General features: G+C 40.6%; 1 protein-coding gene across 1 annotated transcript in view; it reads right to left on the reverse strand.

Moving 5' to 3' along the window:
• SLIT3 (slit guidance ligand 3) overlaps positions 1–18,896 on the reverse strand; it is a 790,143-nt gene that overhangs the window by 70,432 nt on the left and 700,815 nt on the right. Inside the window, exon 27 of the mRNA XM_074960679.1 lies at positions 9,561–9,658. Coding sequence (XP_074816780.1) covers positions 9,561–9,658 — 98 coding nt within the window. The remainder of the gene's footprint in view (positions 1–9,560; positions 9,659–18,896) is intronic.

Here is an 18,896-nt window from a genome sequence, read left to right on the forward strand (position 1 = left end):
ATCACACATGAATAGGAAACTGTTAAATGGCTCTAACTCTTTCACTATTAACAACCTAGACTGGATTTGAATTAGGGAGGTAGAAGCGAAAGTTTTGATCTCATTACCACCTTGTCTCCAATCCAAACAACAAATGTTTGTTAATGGATCTTCCAAACAGAGTATTTTAAGCGTTAAGGTATCAGCACTTTTTCAGCTCCTTCAGTACCCAAGAATCAACCAGGAAAGAGTAATTAAATTAAATGGTGTGACTGTCCACATCCTAAGTATTTATGACTCCCAATATCTGAAGAACAGCTCTGTGGAAATTTAAAAGCTAGTCTCTCACATCAGTAGAAGTTGGTCCAATAAAAGATATTACCCCACCTACCTTGTCTCCCAATACCTTGGTAACATACCCAAACAACAGACCAAATAAACAAGGACAGAAATACTGGGTTTGTAAGGACTTGGACAAAGAACTACTGCATTAAATACTTTATTTTCTGAAAATGTAGAATGCGCCCACTTAAGGGAGTATGGAGGACTAGATGGCAGTGCAGAAAGGGCTCAGTTGGTCCCCAGAGTTTCCACAATTTTTAGGACATCTAGTTGTTATGGTTGTGAAGAAAACCTTGAAAATGTGACCCAAGTGTAAACCAACGCAGAGGGATCTGCCTGAGTTTGCAGAGAGCCTTAAACTCTATGAGGAGCTGAGTGGAGCTGAGGTTGTGGGGTCCAGTGTAGAATCAGCTGATCATGGTCTTAGGCAGCCTTCAATAGTTTGCATATATGGGGGAAATGGGTGGACTGGAAAGGCTGGGAATTGGCTGGTTCAGAGACTCATCACAGGGAGTGTATGGCCTCATCAATACTCAGGAATAACCCCTGATTCAGCAATTTATACAGCTGCCCTTTACTTGTAGACAAGGACATTTAGGGGGTTTGGGCCTATAAAGCATAATTGCAAAACCACATTATAAAGCAAATCCTGGCTTGCCTTTGTCTACAGGACAGCATAGCCCAGTGAATAGAGCACTAAGGGGTCTTGGGTTCTATTTCCAGCTCTGCTACTGGCCTGCTGGGTAACCTTGGACAGGTCACTTCCCCTCTCTGTGCCTCAACTCTATCGCTAAAATAGGGATAATGATACTGACCACGTTTGTAAAGGGTTTTGAGATTGACAGATGAAAAGTTCTAAAGAAGAGGTAAGTATTAATTTATTATTATTATTACTACTACTGCTGCCTGGAGTGGAAAGCACCATTGTCGCCATATCAACTGCCGGCTACTGACTGCTGAATCCAGACTATTTCCAAATGCAGACAAGGCTTGTGTGTGTGCGGTGGTAACGTTTACTGCTCAGGTGGTCAGGCTCCGGAGGAAGTACTTATCATGGAGGTAGGACTGAGGCGTATAGACAAGGGTTGGTATTAAGTGGAGGCTCTGTATTGAAGAAACAGGTAGCTGTTAGCAGAGCCCCAGCTCTTCTAGGCTGGGTGCATGGATCCAGTATGGTGAGAATGACGCTGACTTTCCCTCTCTTCCTCCTCTGCAATAAGGATTGGCTGCACATGGACACTCCACACATGCCTCAGCACGACCTCAAGGAGTAAACTTGGGTTCCCCTGAAACATGGGCAGCCGAAACATCCACTCCCATGGAAACCCAGGGAATAAAAACTGTGAAGCAAAGTGTGTGTGTGTGTGTGAGAGAGAGAGAGAGAGAGAGAGAGAGAGAGAGAGTGTGTGTGTGTGTGTGTGTGTGCACGCACTCTCAACCCCATCATGACAGGAAAGCTTCCAGAAGGGAATTAGCACAAGTGCATAGGTTAGCAGCAGACAGCTACATTCCTTCAGATCTATACTGACCGTTCACAGGTCATGAGAGCTAGAAGGGAGGGGAAACTCTTCAGAGCAAATGATTAAAAACAAACGGCTCCGATCAATTCAATTTAAAACACAATAAATCAATATGAAATATTTTCTTTGTCTGGCTCTGCCTCATTAGTACCAATAAAAAATGTCCTCTTTCTGACCCTGCAATGATCCAGGGGATCGCAGGAGGCAGATAAGAGAAGAGAAGAGGTGGCACAGCACCTTTTGTGGCAAGGGGAGCAGAAGGAGGGTAAAGAAATCTAACTGAACAAATTTGTGCATTTATCCTGTCACCCATTTCCACTCCAAAACCCCATTTTTCAGGGGTTTATAACTCAGCCTTAAAAATGTGCTCCAGGCTGCAACTTGGCATTCAAGGTCTCAGTCTGGAAGGAGACATCTTTCTTTCAATGTAAAGGAAAACAACAAAAGGAGATTGTGCTGGTGATTTTTATATTCTATGAATATTTCACCCTCTTCTTGCCACATCCTGACTGGGACTGTATGTAATTAAACACTGCTACAGTAATAGTTCAATTCACCAAAGTTTACAATAGGGACATTACAGTACATGGGATTGTTATTGTACAATATTACAATAGGAGGGTTTGTTTGGTTCTTGTTAAGAATGGAAATGTCACCATAATTAATGAAATTTGGCAACCAGTTACTCTGTTCCAAGGCAAGTCTTTGCGTTATTATTTACGTGTCATTCTTTATTTCAATTTGTGGTCAGTTATTCCAATTCAGAGATCTGGCTGCAAGCATAGGCCTGAAGTGGTTTCCATCATAAGAACATAAGAATGGCCCTACTGGGTCAGACCAAAGGTCCATCTAGCCCAGTATCCTGCCTTCCTACTGTGGCCAGTGCCAGGTGCCCCAGAAGGAATGAACAGAACAGGTAATCATCAAGTGATCCATCCCGTCGCTTATTCCCAGCTTCTGGCAGACAGAGGCTAGGGACACCATTCCTGCCCATCCTGGTTAATAGCCATTGATGGACCTATCCTCCATGAATTTATCTAGTTCTTTTTTGAACCGTATTATGGTCTTGGCCTTCACAACATCCTCTGGCAAGGAGTTCCACAGGTTTATTGTGATTGTGTGAAGAAATACTTCCTTATATTTGTTTTAAACCTGCTGTCTATTAATTTAATTTGGTGACCCCTAGTTCTTGTGTTATGAGAAGCAGTAAGTAACACTTCCTTATCTACTTTCTCTACACCAGTCATGATTTTATACACCTCAATCATATCTCCCCTTAGCCATCTCTTTTCCAAGCTGAAAAGTCCCAGTCTTATTAATCTCTCCTCATACTGAAGACATTCCATACCACTAATAATTTTTGTTGCCCTTTTCTGAACCTTTCCCAATTCCAATATATCTTTTTTGAGATGAGGCAACAATATCTGCACACAATATTCAAGATGTGGGCGTACCATGGATTAATATAGAGTCAACACGATATTTTTTGTCCTATTATCTATCCCTTTCTTAATTATTCCCAGCACTCTGTTCACCTTTTTGACAGCCGCTGCACATTGAGTGGATGTTTTCAGAGAACTATCCACAATGACTCCAAGATCTCTTTCTTGAGTGGCAACAGCTAATTTAGATCCCATCATTTTATATGTATAGTTGGGATTTTGCTTTCCAATGTGCATTACTTTGCATTTATCAACATTGAATTTCATCTGCCATTTTGTTTCCCAGTCACCCAGTTTTGAGAGATCCTTTTGTAGCTCTTCGCAGTCTGCCTGGGTCTTAACTATCTTTAGTAATTTTGTATCATCTTCAAATTTTGCCACTTCACTGTTTACCCCCTTTTCCAGATCATTTATGAATATGTTGAATAGGACTGGTCCCCGAACAGACGTCTGGGGGATACCACTATTTACCTCTCTCCATTCTGAAAACTGACCATTTATACCTATCTTTTGTTTCCTGTCTTTTAACCAGTTACCAATCCATGAGAGCACCTTCCCTCTTATCCCGTGGCAGCTTACTTTGCGTAAGAGCCTTTGGTGAGGGACCTTATCAAAGGTTTTCTGAAAATCTAAGTACACTGTATCCACTGGATCCCTTTGTTCCACATGCTTGTTGACCCTCTCAAAGAATTCTAGTATATTGGTGAGGCATGAGTTCCCTTTACTAAGACCATGTTGACTCTTCCTCAACAAATTATGTTAATCTATGTGTCTGAAAATATCATTCTTCATTATAAAAAGAAAAGGAGTACTTGTGGCATCTTAGAGACTAACCAATTTATTTGAGCATGAGCTTTCGTGAGCTACAGCTCACTTCATCGGATGCATACTGATGAAGTGAGCTGTAGCTCACGAAAGCTCATGCTCAAATAAATTGGTTAGTCTCTAAGGTGCCACAAGTACTCCTTTTCTTTTTGCGAATACAGACTAACACGGCTGTTACTCTGAAACCATTCTTTATTATAGTTTCAACCAGTTTGCCCGGTACTGAAGTTAGGCTTACAGGCCTGTAATTGCCGGGATCACATCTGGAGCCCTTTTTAGAAATTGGCATCACATTAGCTATCCTCCAGTCATCTGGTACAGAAGCTAATTTAAATGATAGGTTACACACTACAGTTAGTAGTTCTGCAATTTCACATTTGAGTTCCTTCATATTCAGGGTTTACAGTTTGGTTCAATGGTGCTCAGCATATATCATGGGTGCCAGTGGAAATTAAATGATAAAACATACAAATTGGAACTCTGTCGGATTGGATGGTGAGTTGTCATTTGGGAAGATTGCACATATTTTCCCAACACAGCCTAGAAGAAAAGTATAAGGTTTTCAGTGTAATCTGAAGGACATCAAATTGGGGTTCCTGCTAACCAATGGTGAAAGTAAGCTCTAGCTATGAGTATACCGTATGGCCCAGTGGATAATGCATGGATTAAGACTCAGGAGACCTGAATTCTATTCTTGGCTCTGCTGGGTGATCTTGGGCATGTCACTTCCCCACCATGTGCCTCAGTTTACTCATTTGTGGAATGGAGATAACATGGGCCTCGTTTCTAAAGTGCTTTGAGATCTGCTGATGAAAAGTGCTATATAAGAGCTAGTTGTTATTATGACAGAAAAGTTCCTGGGCTCTAACCTGCTGTTGATTAAGCTATGGGACTGTTTACCTGAGCACTCAAATATTACAGTTTCACATAGGGAGAGGTGGTCTCCTAGATACTGTGACCAAAACCATGAAAAAAATTAAAATTCAGCCTGCTCTTCCAGTTCAGTTATTTCATGACACTGCTGTTCTCAGAGACCCTGGTGCTCCTGACTATAATTTCCCTTTCATTGTTTGGCAGTATGCTGGGCACAAGTTAGTTGCTTCCCTCTACCCCAGACGTAGCTGCCCTTCAGAGGTGCAGTATCTACAGAACTTGTGAAGTGCTTTGGGGTGACAAAAACAAAAATTCTTAGAAGTTGGCTCTACTCTGAAAAGTGATTATGTAAAATTAGCAACGTCTTACATAACACACCAGCTTCCTTTGCATATTTAGACATAGATATGGTTGATCAAGTGATTGTGGATTTTTACTTCTTACACTGTGGTCTATTATTTCTTCTGCATCATCAAAATCTTAACATACTAAGTTCAACTTCCAGGATCAATCCGATTCATCCATGCAACTGAAGGCATAATTTGAAGACAATGGGATTGCACAGTTGCCACTGAGGGCAGAATATGGCCTACAGAACCTTTATTACGAGGGAAAATGCATGATATGGGAAAAAAACAAATGATTTTCAGATTCCAGGTTGAGTTTTCAGAGCTGGCTATTAGGAATACGTATCTTTTTACTTGTAAAGTGAGCACATGTGTAAGGAGCCAGTGAGATGCAACGGAACAAGGAACTTAACAATGCCATTGTTAGAGTAACTTTTCAGAGCTGATCTGTACTGGCAGCAAACTCAAAATGGTTGGCTGCACTTTGTCCATGCTATGATTAATCATTTTTGTATTTGGATAACAAAATAAATACAAAGATGATCTATCATGCTTTAAAAAGTCAGCTCTTGTGTACACAGAGTAAATCTTTAAAAAAAAAAAAGATGGCTTTTTGGCAGATGAACTTTGTGCACCTGCATAACTAGTGAATGACTTGATAGCCTGTAAGAGCTTCATTTATCCTTGACCAACAAGGCATTGACACTGCAGAATTTATCAGCTTCAGGTTTTTACATAGATAAGTGAACTTAGTGTTTGTGGAAGGCACAGGACTAACAGTCCTGGACAACGAAGCTCTCTTTATATACAGAATTGGACAGAGCAACACAAGACTATGTAAGTTTCCTCACAGTTCACTGTCAATGGTCTGCTGTTCATCGGAGGCTAAATCTGAGTCAGAATGGGTAGCTCTGTCTCCAGGTCCCAGGCGGACCTTGACTGCAGTCTCAGCGGAGGTTCTACAAGATGCTAAATGACACTATTGGCTTTTGTGACACAGATGTACCTGACACTACTGTGGCATTTTATGAATACCACCAAGCGGCTTTCACTGGGTGACCTTTGACCTAGCCAACCGAGTTGGATTTGAAGCAGCAATTTAGAGGAAGGAAAGGCTTTCTGTTCTATTACCAATCCCCTGAGCTACTCAGTTTCATTTATTAATTAATTTATTCATTTTGAAAGAAAACAAATCCACCATGATAAAAGGCATGAAAATGATTCAGAGTAAAAATAAATAAAATGTTTAAGAAAAAAAAGCTGACAAGAGAATGGATCTGAGAACTCCAGCTGAACCTAAGCCCTTCACCCACTCCATTGTGGCTAACTATTACAGCAACAAAAATGAGAAGTGAAATCACCTGCTGTTTAGAGCTCCTGGCCCTATCTATGCACAGCCAGGGAGGGGTGTGTGCAAGGATACAGTCTCAGCCTTAACTGTGAATTTCCTGCCTTTGGCTGGCTTATGTCACCACTTTACCATTATTTAAAGGGTAATTTTGCTTGTCTGTGACTACAGAAACTTGAGAGTTAAACCGCTTGGCATTTTATAAGGAGGAAAGCTTTGGCTTAAGTTTCCTTTTACAAGAGTAAAGATTTGACAAGCTTGGCAGCTGAGTCTGTATATTAATATATTCCTCCAGGGAAGAAAATCTATAGAAGATATAATTTCTTTCACAGGCCACACAACTGAAAACTCTAAGGGGGCCTCTCATTAAAATAATTTTTTGACATTCACTTCCTTACAGAATACAACCGAAGAGGATATTTTCCCATTTTGATGCACACAAATTTATGCATGTAGCTCCAGTGGATGCCAACAGGAGTAGCACATCCACTGGAGGAAGAAGATTTCCCTCCAGACAATCATTGTTTAAAATGTTTCCTCATCTTCCTCCTCTATCTCTCCGCCACCCCTAAGCTATCAGCGCCGATACTTTTAGATAATGCCTTATACTTCTATAGTACATCTTCTCTAGCGGAATGGGAGTCTAAGGCACTTGTAATACAGTGGCCATCATCTGAGCACCTCCTGATGGCCAAAGGTTGCTCTGCAACCACCTGCCTGTTTTCCCCATCTTCACTGGGCACCAAAGATCCACCTCATTTTCCTCTTGTACCAGGGGATGTTCTAAGTGCCTGCATTCCCCCCAGCATGTGGGACACAGCAAGGCTTCTCCCCAGCTAAACAAGCACTCCTTGCCAAGCCCAGTCTCCTTTAAGTAGGTTTATTTGTCCAAATGTAAGCCCATAACAGACAAAACACAGTTCCTCAGCTCACCCTTTCTCCTAGGGTTTCATGGCCTCCCCTCCAAGGGTCTCTGGTAATTGTGCTTTTTGCAGCTTACCAGTCCCAGCCAGCTTCCCTTCTCAGTCAGCTCCCTGCTCACAGACAGATCTCATTCAGCCAGCTCTGCTCTCAGCCAGTTCTGTTTCCCCTTTGGGAACACTGGCCACAAGGCTACCTCCCTGACCATCTGGCCACTTGTTCCAGGACCCACCACTGGAGTAAGCTCCCTCAGTGGTTCCTCTCCCCAGGCACAGCCAGTCCCAAACACTCCTCCTCTTCCTTCTCTCTGACAGGGCTTTATAGCCCCAGGTTTAGCTCTGCCCCCTTTAACTGGTTCAGTTGGGCCACCTGCTCTGACTTGGGGGCGGTGGGCCTGGTCTATTCTTAGGGACTAGCTACTCAGTGACAGTGTTTTATAAAAGGGAATTGATGGAAAGCAGAGGTGTGTGGGGGACAGACATTCCTTTTCACGGAGGATTTTGAGATTTCAAACTTTAGCTTCATTCCAAATTGGAGCAAAAACAGAAAACTTCAGAATTGACCATGAAAATTTTTTTTTAAATGTTTACGGGTCATTTGAAACATTATCTTTTGGAAAAACTAATGTTTCAATTTTGACTTGTCAACATTTTTGCGTTACAATATAAATATGTAATATGATAAAAAATAAAATTCAAGATGAAATGTCATTTCAAAATGAGAAATTTCCTTATGAAAATGTCAAAACAGGATGTTTGGACACTGTTGGGACCTTTTTTGCATTTTTTCTCCAAACAAAATTCTGGCAAAATTGGCTCGATTTCACAAAGCATTTCAATTTTGACAGAACTTAATGTTCCAGTGGAATACTGTTGCATCAAAAGTTTGTCTGATCAGCTCTAAAAGAAAGTCTGACTCATTTAAAAGTAAGACTGGAAAATGTATCTGAGGATGTACTACACAGTATAATCCTCAGTTTGCTGAGCGTGGGCTAGGCAACCTAACCAGTGTTTTCTCCATCGGTAACCCTTACGATTCCATGTCTCACTCAAGCCATCATTGATATGCTGCATATGGGAAAAGACAAAGCAGTCATTCCTGCAGCAGGAACATCACGTAAGCCTTTTGTTCTGTATGCAGCTGGAACTACCGTACGGGGAAGTTTTGAGTAAAAGATAGCATAAAGGCTTTAGTAGCAATTTTTTCATGATCTCAGCAACTAATTTCCAAAAACCATTCTAGCATCTTTAATGCAGATAAGTGGCCAGAGCCTCAGTGTTATGTTTCAGCTGAAAAACAACCCCTCTGTGCACTGCAAAGTCCCTTAGACACACAGGACAACTGGAGAAACACTACCTTAGAGGCAAGGGTAACTTTTTCTAAACCACCACCATCAGCACTTCATGCAACTTCCTGGGTTCCCCTTGGAAGTCTCCTATTTGAGCATGGTCTAGGCTGCAACCTGTTCATGTGGGGAAATTGAAGCCCAAGATGTTAAGTTATAGAGGTTGTTCTCTTATGGGCACTAAACCCTTGAACTGACATAACCTCTCCATTGTTCAATTCTTTCTTTAAAGCCTATTTGACTATGAGATTCTTCAGCATGAAAACATTTTGCATCTGGCTGTCAAGCAACAGATGCTCATTTTACAAATTAAAAAAGGGTGTGTGTGTGTTTGAAATGCCCCCAAGAAAATTAGTCTCTGGATAACACAAAGCAGATCAGGGGAATGCTCAAAACAGCTTTTAGAGAGAGTCCCATTAAGAGAAAATAGGGAGGCCTGTTTTAGAGGAAACAATATGTCACCAATGAAACCAAATTAATTTCATGTCTGGCAAAGAGAATTATTTGTCATGTATGGCAGTTTCAGTAAAGAAGCCATTAGACTTCATTAGTGTAAAATAGACAAATGTAAGGTAAATTCATCTCATCTTGCTTTAAATGCAATTCGCTCTCCACTACCTGAATCCGTCTTTATTTGCCTCAGTGAGATGGCAGGTCCCTCCATTCTGGCATGGATTCTGAATGCAGGCATTAATGGGCATATTGCAGTCCCGACCCTATTGGGAAAAGTTCAAGAGAAATTCAGTTAGTAACACACAGAGCAGCTGGACTAATCTATCTTGTGTATTGGGCTTTGTTTTTGTTTTCCCATTTGCTTTGACAGAAAGGATGTAGTCTTCAGAGCAATCACATCACCTAGCATTCTTTACTGAATGACAGACATTTCTTAAACCAGGCTTTTGGGAAGGCAGGACTACAATAATGGCCAGTAGTAGGGAGTGTATGGGTCTACTGCTTGGGTTTGAAGTCTCTGGCTGGTTATTTTTTCACCTGCTTGTTTGGAGAAAGCTGTTGGTTTTAACTTTATAGAAATATACTTTATTCTTCAATATTAGTTACACATTGAAATGAGCAAATAATTATGATGAGAGGTACACCCAGAACAGTGCAGAGTCAGTATGCACTCAGCAGCACTTACAAGTACTCAGTCAAGTGTTATGGCAGCACACAGAACTCAGTGCTAAGGATGGCCAACGCTTGAAGGTAAAAGCTTATTTTTTCTGCTAGGAGGCCCAGCTGACATTCCTCTACAAAACACAGTGAAATCTATTCAAAATAGCATCTTTACTAAGCAGCCTTGTGTTTTTAAGAGAACAGCCACAAATATCTCCAAGTGCATCAACGACTATAATTCTGCCCCATCACTAAAAGACTACCTGTGTTAAGCAACTGATTTTTGTTGGTCCTTTGAGTTGCTGTTAAAGCAGGTTCCACTGGACTTGAATCCTGCTGGCTAAAGCTGAATGTGCTATGGAGTTGATATCTACATCACAGACACTGGTCTTTTCCTTTGCGTTATTTCAGAGCAGATTATAAGTTTAGGAAGTCTCTGGTCTGCCAAAGTCTGTGCAATCACAGGAAAGAAGGGATCTGCCCAGTGGTTTTAGGAAATGATCCCTTAGCAGTGTCTCTCTCTCTATTTGATTTGCATCACCCAGTAATCCATGCAGTCAATTCTGCCAATAAATAACCACATGCTAAGATAAGAAAGATATCTCAAATTAAACTAAAAGGTTATTGAAGTAACATTTTTCATTTAAAATCACGGTTCACATCATGTGTTACTAAAATAATATTTTTTGTGACTAATCTGTAATAGTCTTTATAAGGCTGAAGCAGTCCCCTGAGTCAACAGGGGCAGAAGAAGTGGCTGCATGCAACATTGGAGAACCTAGCTTCCATTTTTAAGTGTTCAGTGGCAGATTTGGTGATTTGTCTTCAGCTGGATTCAGGTTTGGTTAACTTCTTGCAGACCTGTCTGCACTCAGAACAAGAGATAGATAGATAGATAAGATAGATAAAACAGATTAAGATAGATAGACAGACAGATAAACAGCCAACCCATTATCTTAACCAGAATGCTTGTTTTGCTGTCCCCAACTCCCCCTCTTCATTGTTACCTCTTGGAGTGCTCAGTCAAAACACAGGCCCCAATCCTGCAACTGGGCCCCAGATGGGTGCGAGGGTCCGTATCCATGGATCGAACTGCAGGATCAGGGCTGGAAAGGAAGCTTATCAGGGCTGTTTCAATGGCAGCTGAAGTGCCTATCATGCTATAAATACTATGTAAATACCAACAACCCAAAACCGCTGCAGGCTTCCTACCCTGGGATTGAGGCAGTCCCATCAGTTTCAACTAGGTAGGAATTTTAGAAAACAACCAGTAGTCATGAGGAGCTATAGATAAATTGTTGAATATGGTTGATAGCTGCTTTTCCCTCACATTGCTCATGATGTATATTCCATCTAGGTGCTTATTTATGTTCCCCCACCCCAATTACCACAGATCTGAGTCCCGCAAATGTTAATGATCAACATAGTGTGAGGTAGGGAAATATTCCCATTTTACAGATGGGAGAAACCAAAGCACAGAGAGACTAAGCACCTTGCCAAGGTCACATAGAAGTCTGTGGCAGAAATGGGAGTTGAAACCTCAGTTCTTGAGTGCAAATCCATTGGTTTAGCCACAAACACACCAACCCCAGCATTAGGCAGAGGGGAGGGCTCGCGTTTGTTGTGCTTGTTTGTTCTCTCTCCAGGCCAAAAGGAGAAAGGGAGAACATCTATCAGGATGCTCCAATTCTGAAGGTCAGGGAAGCAGGAGACCCAGGTAAAAAAAAACAGGAGCCACACCTGATCAAATACCGGAATGACTGGGGACTAGCAGAGCCCACTCCCCAAATTAAGAACAATGAGTGGGCATGCTGGGGCTTTGCTCAGCAACTGGTACAGGTGCTTTTTGCTTCACCGATACCCAAGCCTCGACCAAACAGCTTGGCATTTTCCATTTGAACCATTCACTCCAAAAGATCTCGTGGAAGGAGGGGTTGCTGAAAGCAAAGAGGAAAGCTCATGCAGCTTTTATTTTGGCACTGTGTGTTCCACGGCACTTACAGGATCCCAGCCACATCTAATATACTGCCACCCGCCGCAGTGTTGCAAACCCTACATGCTCGACATGTTATCCTAGTGAAGCTGGGATGATGCCATGCTTAATATTTCTCAAGTGCTCAGCACAAATGCTTTTCCATATCCCTGGTAAATGGAGTATTTTGCAGATGATTCAATACCGTAGATATCCTTTCAACTTCACACATACTCTGTGTTCTCTTGGTATTGAAGTCTGAAACCCTCTGTGAGCTAACTAAGCATCGCAACAAGCAAAATAAAAAGCCCAGCGTTAATTTTTCCAAAAGTTCTACACACACTCTCACAACAGCGTTTCAAACACCATGTGTATCAATATTCACATTATCTTTCATGCAACTATGCACGTTTCCTTGGAAGTTACTGGTGACTATTTCTGAAGATCTGTGTTAAAATGAAAGCACACCCTTCCAAAGCATTTTCTAACCTCTTGTATCTGCACATGAAATCCTGATGATTCAGAGACCAGTTTTCACTTCTTCACTACATAAGCCTGTGTTATTGGGTTTTCAGGGCTTCACTGGCCTCAGGCACCCTGGAAACTGAACAATGTTTTCTGCTGAATCAGACTTTTAATTATAACACTAATTTGCTGTGTGACACTAGGTAAAGCAGAACCGCTGCCTCAGTTTACCTATTTCCAAAAGCTGGGATAACACAACTTGCCTCTCTCTCTCTGATCTCATGAGTGTCAGCTGTCTGTCCAGCATTCTGAGTTCTTTAGATAGAACGTGCTGTGCAAGTGAAATATTTTATTGTGTACAAAAATGTGAAAAACAGAGAGTAAACAGAGACTATTTAAAATATTAGTATTGTGTAAGTTACAGGTAATCACTTCACTTCTGAATGAAAGAGACCATGCAGGGGTCTAATGTGCCTTAACTTCACAGCTTGAGTTAATGCATCGTGACTTTCCTGAGAGTTCCTATATAGATGAGCCCTAAGACATGCTGAAAACATCTTTCAAATAAAACTTGCAAGTCTCTGGCCCCAATTTACAATAATACTGGCATATTTGTAAAAGATTAATTTCTTTAAATGTCAAGCACCAATCCTCAACTTGGTTCATTTACTCTTGAACTGAAGACAACTCTTTGACCTACATACCCTGAAAATTAATTATGTCTGTTCTCAAAAAGGGAAAACATTGAACATTTGGTCCAAGACTAAGGGTGTGTGAATTAAGCTGGAACTGGAAAAGGAGGTGCAAGCTTTGCTTCCAAAGATCTGGCCCATAGACAAAAACAACAAGATTGTCTCAGTGATTCATGTTGCTAGATTAGAGGCTCTCCTTTTGACTGTAACTCTATTTTTAGGGATTTGTAACTCTACTCTAAACATTTTGTTGTAGTCTGATGATAAGGCAAAAGCATCAGCCTAGAGACATTTTCTGATGAGTTTTGCAAAACAACACCTGCCTTCCCCCTCTTCCCCCCCCCCCCAAATCTGGCCACTCCCTTAGAAGAGGGAAGGAACAACATGGATTTTGACATGAAGTTCCTACAAATGGCGAGGCAGAGCGCATACAGGTCAGGACCACATTTGGATTTCACATGTACCCCTGTAAATCTGGAGAAAATCAACTGGCTCCAACTTTAGTAGAGTTGCTCCAAATGAACATTCCTGTGAATAAGCAGAATCTGCCCAACAGAAAACTTAAGTTCTTCTTTAAATAAACGGTACTGAACAGTGCTGTACATACAGGCTGTAGATCACAAGAATTGTATCAGATCCTGGACTCAATTACTGGCCTGTACTTATGATATTTTTCAGGATCAAAGACATTATAACAGCAAAAAGCCAAGAAGAATTGGCATAAACCAACAGAGAGCTGGGCAAAGAGAGGTTATGTGAATACATGTTTGATGAAAAAACACATTTGCTTTGATAATATTTTGACCATTTAAATTGGTTTGCTGTCATAATGTGGAAAGTGAATATTTGTTTGTACAATGGTTTGTAACATACAAGTTCACCAAGCCATCTGAGATTTTGGGGTTTTATCCACCTGCTTCTAAAAGAGTCAGCCAGTCACAGATAATCCTATTAGTTCATCATACCCCAGAAAAAGGGCTTCATCCTGCCCTACTGAAATCACTGTGTTTGATCACTGACTTCAATGGGCGCAGGACTGAGCTCATAATAAAGAGACAACGTTAAAGCAACTTCTTCTTGGACAACCCATAGGCTGAAATATGTTTGCATGAAGTGTCTGAACAACTACAAACAACAGACAAAAACAGTCTGCTTTTGTACATAATCCATGCACAAAAAGAAAGCCAAAATTTGTCAAATCACTGGCTGTAAATTATTTCTCTGTCTCTACCATAAATAATAATACCACCTAACACTTTGCATCAGTAGATGTCAAAGCACTTTACATTATCATTATCCCTATCTTAATATATCTGGAAACTAAGGCACAGAGCAATGATGTGATTTGTCCAAGGTCACACTGCAGGTCAATGGCAAAGCAGGGAACAGAACCCAGGATTCCACCCACTAGGCCACACTGACAGTCATAACCACTAGGTAGCCATATTTTTCAAGTGAGTCAAAAATATATTAGGCACCTGCTGATACAGAGGCTATTATTTCATATTATAATAAATATTTAAGGAATCCATCTCATAGTACTTGTGTGTCATTAACTGGGCAAATACTGCAATAATATTTCCATCAAGATTCACTCGGTATTTTAAATTAACTTGATTTGCCTGTGCCCTTAACCCCATTGAGTTAGCACCCGGCAAATCTGTCAATTAAGTTTTAATAGCACAAATATTCATGGAAAATTAATTTCAAGGTAATCTACACAAGAATTTGCAGAAATTGAATTTTGAATTTCCACCTGTGAGTATTTGCATCACAAGTGCTTGGGCACTGATTTAAACTGACCAATCACCACCAACATAAACAGATCAAATACTATCTACTCCAAAAACGCCTCATGTTTATGCCATGTAATTTTAAGAATTTACAAAACTATTAAGTAGTTCTGGAAAAAAAAATGAGGAAACCAACCAGCTCACAGATATTCTCTGAGCAACAGACTAAATAGACTGGGTATGTTATTCACTGAGAATTATTCACTTCTCTAATCAGTTTCCCCTTAAAGAAAGGAACATATCTGGCTCACAGATTAAAGGCACTGGAATCATTTTCCTACTCAGTTTTTTGAAGGAGGTTTGCAAGAAGACCACCTTGCATCATATCCTAAAAGCAGCAAAATTTAGGTATGGAGCTTTGATAGATCAACAGACGAGCCACCAAATATTATAATTCTCTTATTTACCTCTCATAAGGCAACTCTTCTTGATGCAAAGGACTGAATTCTGCTCAGTTAAACTAGAGTAAGAATGGAACAATTGCATCAACTTCATTGGAATGATTCTGTATTTATACCCCATAGCAGAAATCAAAATCTGGTCTAAAGACTGGCACCCATTGAAAATGTGGGAAAAAATCTCTGAGATTATTTCATTGCAGGAGACTTGACATACCACTTATAAGTGACTCCAGAAAAACTCAGAGATATGCTAGCTAGCCACTATCTACCGAAAAATGAAGTTACAAGATCTACGGCTGACTTCTTATGTTATTCTAGAATGAAATATTATAATTATCCTTATAAAAGGATGAAAAACCCCTCCACCTCCCCATCAATCTGTTATGTGTAACATTAATCACTGCTGAGTCATGCTAAGTTTAAAGGTTATTGAAATGTTACCAGATACAATATTTTTCAGGGTACAGAAACTGATAAAACAGAAGGCATAAAATGATTACTCCGGGTAACAAGGAGAACTGCTTTGTAATTAAGAGACATTTCCTGTAGCTGTAACATATGGTGACTCAATTCAATAAAAGATCATTTTGTAAAAAGCAACAGCAGACCTCAGACAATTGCAGTGACAGGGAGCCAAGAAGATTCTTATGCCTCCATGGAAAGACACTAAAGAAACTCTGAGCACCTGGGTAGGCAAAAATTGGAACCACAAGGGGATGAGCAGCAGATTAAGCTGCTTTTCAGTAGCAGCTGTCCTTTTTGGCCCTCTGAATTGGAAGTGCAGTAGGCTTCACACTGGTAGAGACATGGAGGCCCACAGGACTTCCATGGGTTGGCAGCCACAGAACTTTTTTTTTTCTGGCTGATGGGAGCCTTGTTCAGTGACTAACATGTCTTTGTATTGGCAGCTGATAAAAACGTACTCTGGGAAAATGACTACAGGAGAAAGAAAAAGGGTTTCCAAGCAACTACATAGAAACTGTTAACTCTTCCCTCTATGTTATTCCTATTAATAGATTTTGTTGAGGCAGTGCATGGGCAGAACAGATGTCACAGTTTTCATATATTTAGTGCAGACACTACACCAAAGCAAATTCAGTGATAGAATTTTGAAGTAAGACCTAGGAATGTTCCTTGATCGTTTTAAGTATCTTATCTTAAGGTCAATACACCAAATCACTCAATTGCAAAAACACCATCTTTGAAAACATACTCAACTGATACTCCAAAATATCAGTGTAACATCCCACCATCACCACAAACAACCTCTCAAATGCCAGTGCACTCAGCTTACTAGTGTTTTGAATAAAACCCAATAAACCCGCTTTACTGAACAAGAAAAGACTAAATAAGCTCTTTACTACACAAGAAACTTAAAGGGCCACTTTCCAGCAGCTAAACCAAAATGTAAACTACATTTAAGCATTTATCCGTCCTGGAATGCCATCCTAAGCTGAAATATCTACTGGGTTTAATGGTTTAGTTGTCCTGCTGCTGTGAAATTAAGAAAAGCTGAAAATATTTTCCCCTTCCAAAATGTATTAGTGCATGACGCCATTCTTTAGCCACAGCTAATAGAGGTACCCCAAATTTCTTAAGTATTCAGAACCGTACTGCTACCTGTGACATTACTGATGATTGTCCCAGTCTTGCAATCATCGTTTTGCGTGGATTAATGGCAGTGAAAAAAGCTAATGTGATCTTGGGATGCATCAGGCGAGGTATTTCCAGTAGAGATAAGGAGGTGTCAGTACCGTTATACAAGGCACTGGTGAGACCTCATCTGGAATATTGTGTGCAGTTTTGGTCTCCCATGTTTAAGAAGGATGAATTCAAACTGGAACAGGAACAGAAAAGGGCTACTAGGATGATCCGAGGAATGGAAAACCTGTCTTATGAAAGGAGACTCAAAGAGCTTGGCTCGTTTAGCTTAACCAAAAGAAGGCTGAGGGGAGATATGATTGCTTTCGATAAATATATCAGAGCGATAAATACCAGGGAGGGAGAGGAATTATTTAATCTCAGTACTAATGTGGACGCAAGAACAAATGGATATAAACTGGCCACCAGGAAGTTTAGACTTGAAATTAGATGAAGGTTTCTAACCATTAGAGGAGTGAAGTTCTGGAACAGCCTTCCAAGGGGAGCAGTAGGAGCAAAAGACATATCTGGCTTCAAGACTAAGCTTGATAAATTTATGGAGGAGATGGTATGATGGGACAGCCTAATTGCGGCAATTAATTGATCTTTGACTAATTAGTGGTAAATATGCCCAATGTCCTGTGATGGGATGTTAGATGGGGTGGGATCTGAGTTACGACATAGAATTTTTTCCTGGGTGTCTCGCTGGTGAGTCTTGCCCACATGCTCAGGGTTTAGCTGATTGCCATATTTGGGGTCAGGAAGGAATCTTCCTCCAGGGCAGATTGGCAGAGGCCCTGGGGGTTTTTCGCCTTCCTCTGCCACGTGAGGCATGGGTCACATGCTGGAGGATTCTCTGCATCTTGAAGTCTTTAAACCATGATTTGAGGACTTCAGTAGCTCAGACATAGGTTAGGGGTTTGTTACAGGAGTGGGTGGGTGAGATTCTGTGGCCTGAGTTGTGCAGGAGGTCAGACTAGACAATCATAATGGTCCCTTCTGACCTTAAAGTCTATTATTCTATGACTCCGCAAAGCCATAGCAACCTGCCTGCTTAGATCAGATTTCAGGGTCAGGATATAAGTTGGTGTACATACAAGGAGGTAACTAGAACAAGGCAAAGCCATGTTTATTTTTGCTTTGTAAGAACCACCTCTGGTTTGATGGGGGAGAGCGGAGAGGAAATAGTCCATGCACCAATAAGTGGAAAAGACACAAAAGCCCTTTAGAGAAAGGCAGGTTAATTTCAAATATTCATTAATCTGTGTGTGTTTTCTTTTTGAAGTATAGAACAGCTTCCATTTAATAACTACATGAGATAAACTCAAGCTGTAAATACAAATTAAAAGAAGCAGGAAGAATTTTACACAGATGACTAAGAATACATGAAGGGATGAAGTCAGCTATCCAACCAATGCACTTAATTGTAAGTTTGGTAGAAAAAGCCTATCATGAAGTTCTGTTTACAACTGTAACGTTTTAAAGCCCTTCATTATAAAGGAAACCAACGTTTATATGTTGAGAATGTTAAGAAAAAACAAAACTTAATGAAGTGTGCTGTAAAACTAAAAACAAACCATTACAAAAACCCTATTATGCAAACTGCTACACAAATGAAACTGGGGGACAGCTACACAAAGGGAAATATTTGGATTGCTACATCCATATATGGCGTAATGAACCTCAACCAGCTGCACATCTGTGTGAAGAAAGGATCTGGATCTCAACAAAATGATTACGGACGTTGCAGAAGCAGAGAATGAAACTAGCTTTGAAATATTTGATTCCTTTGATGGGATAGATATGAAAAAGAACACCCAAAACCACAGCCTATTTACTGTAATATTCTCTCCCACTCACTTTTTACCACAGAAACC

The sequence above is a fragment of the Natator depressus genome, chromosome 8, assembly GCF_965152275.1.
Source record: "Natator depressus isolate rNatDep1 chromosome 8, rNatDep2.hap1, whole genome shotgun sequence".
NCBI classification, from domain to species: Eukaryota; Metazoa; Chordata; order Testudines; family Cheloniidae; genus Natator; species Natator depressus.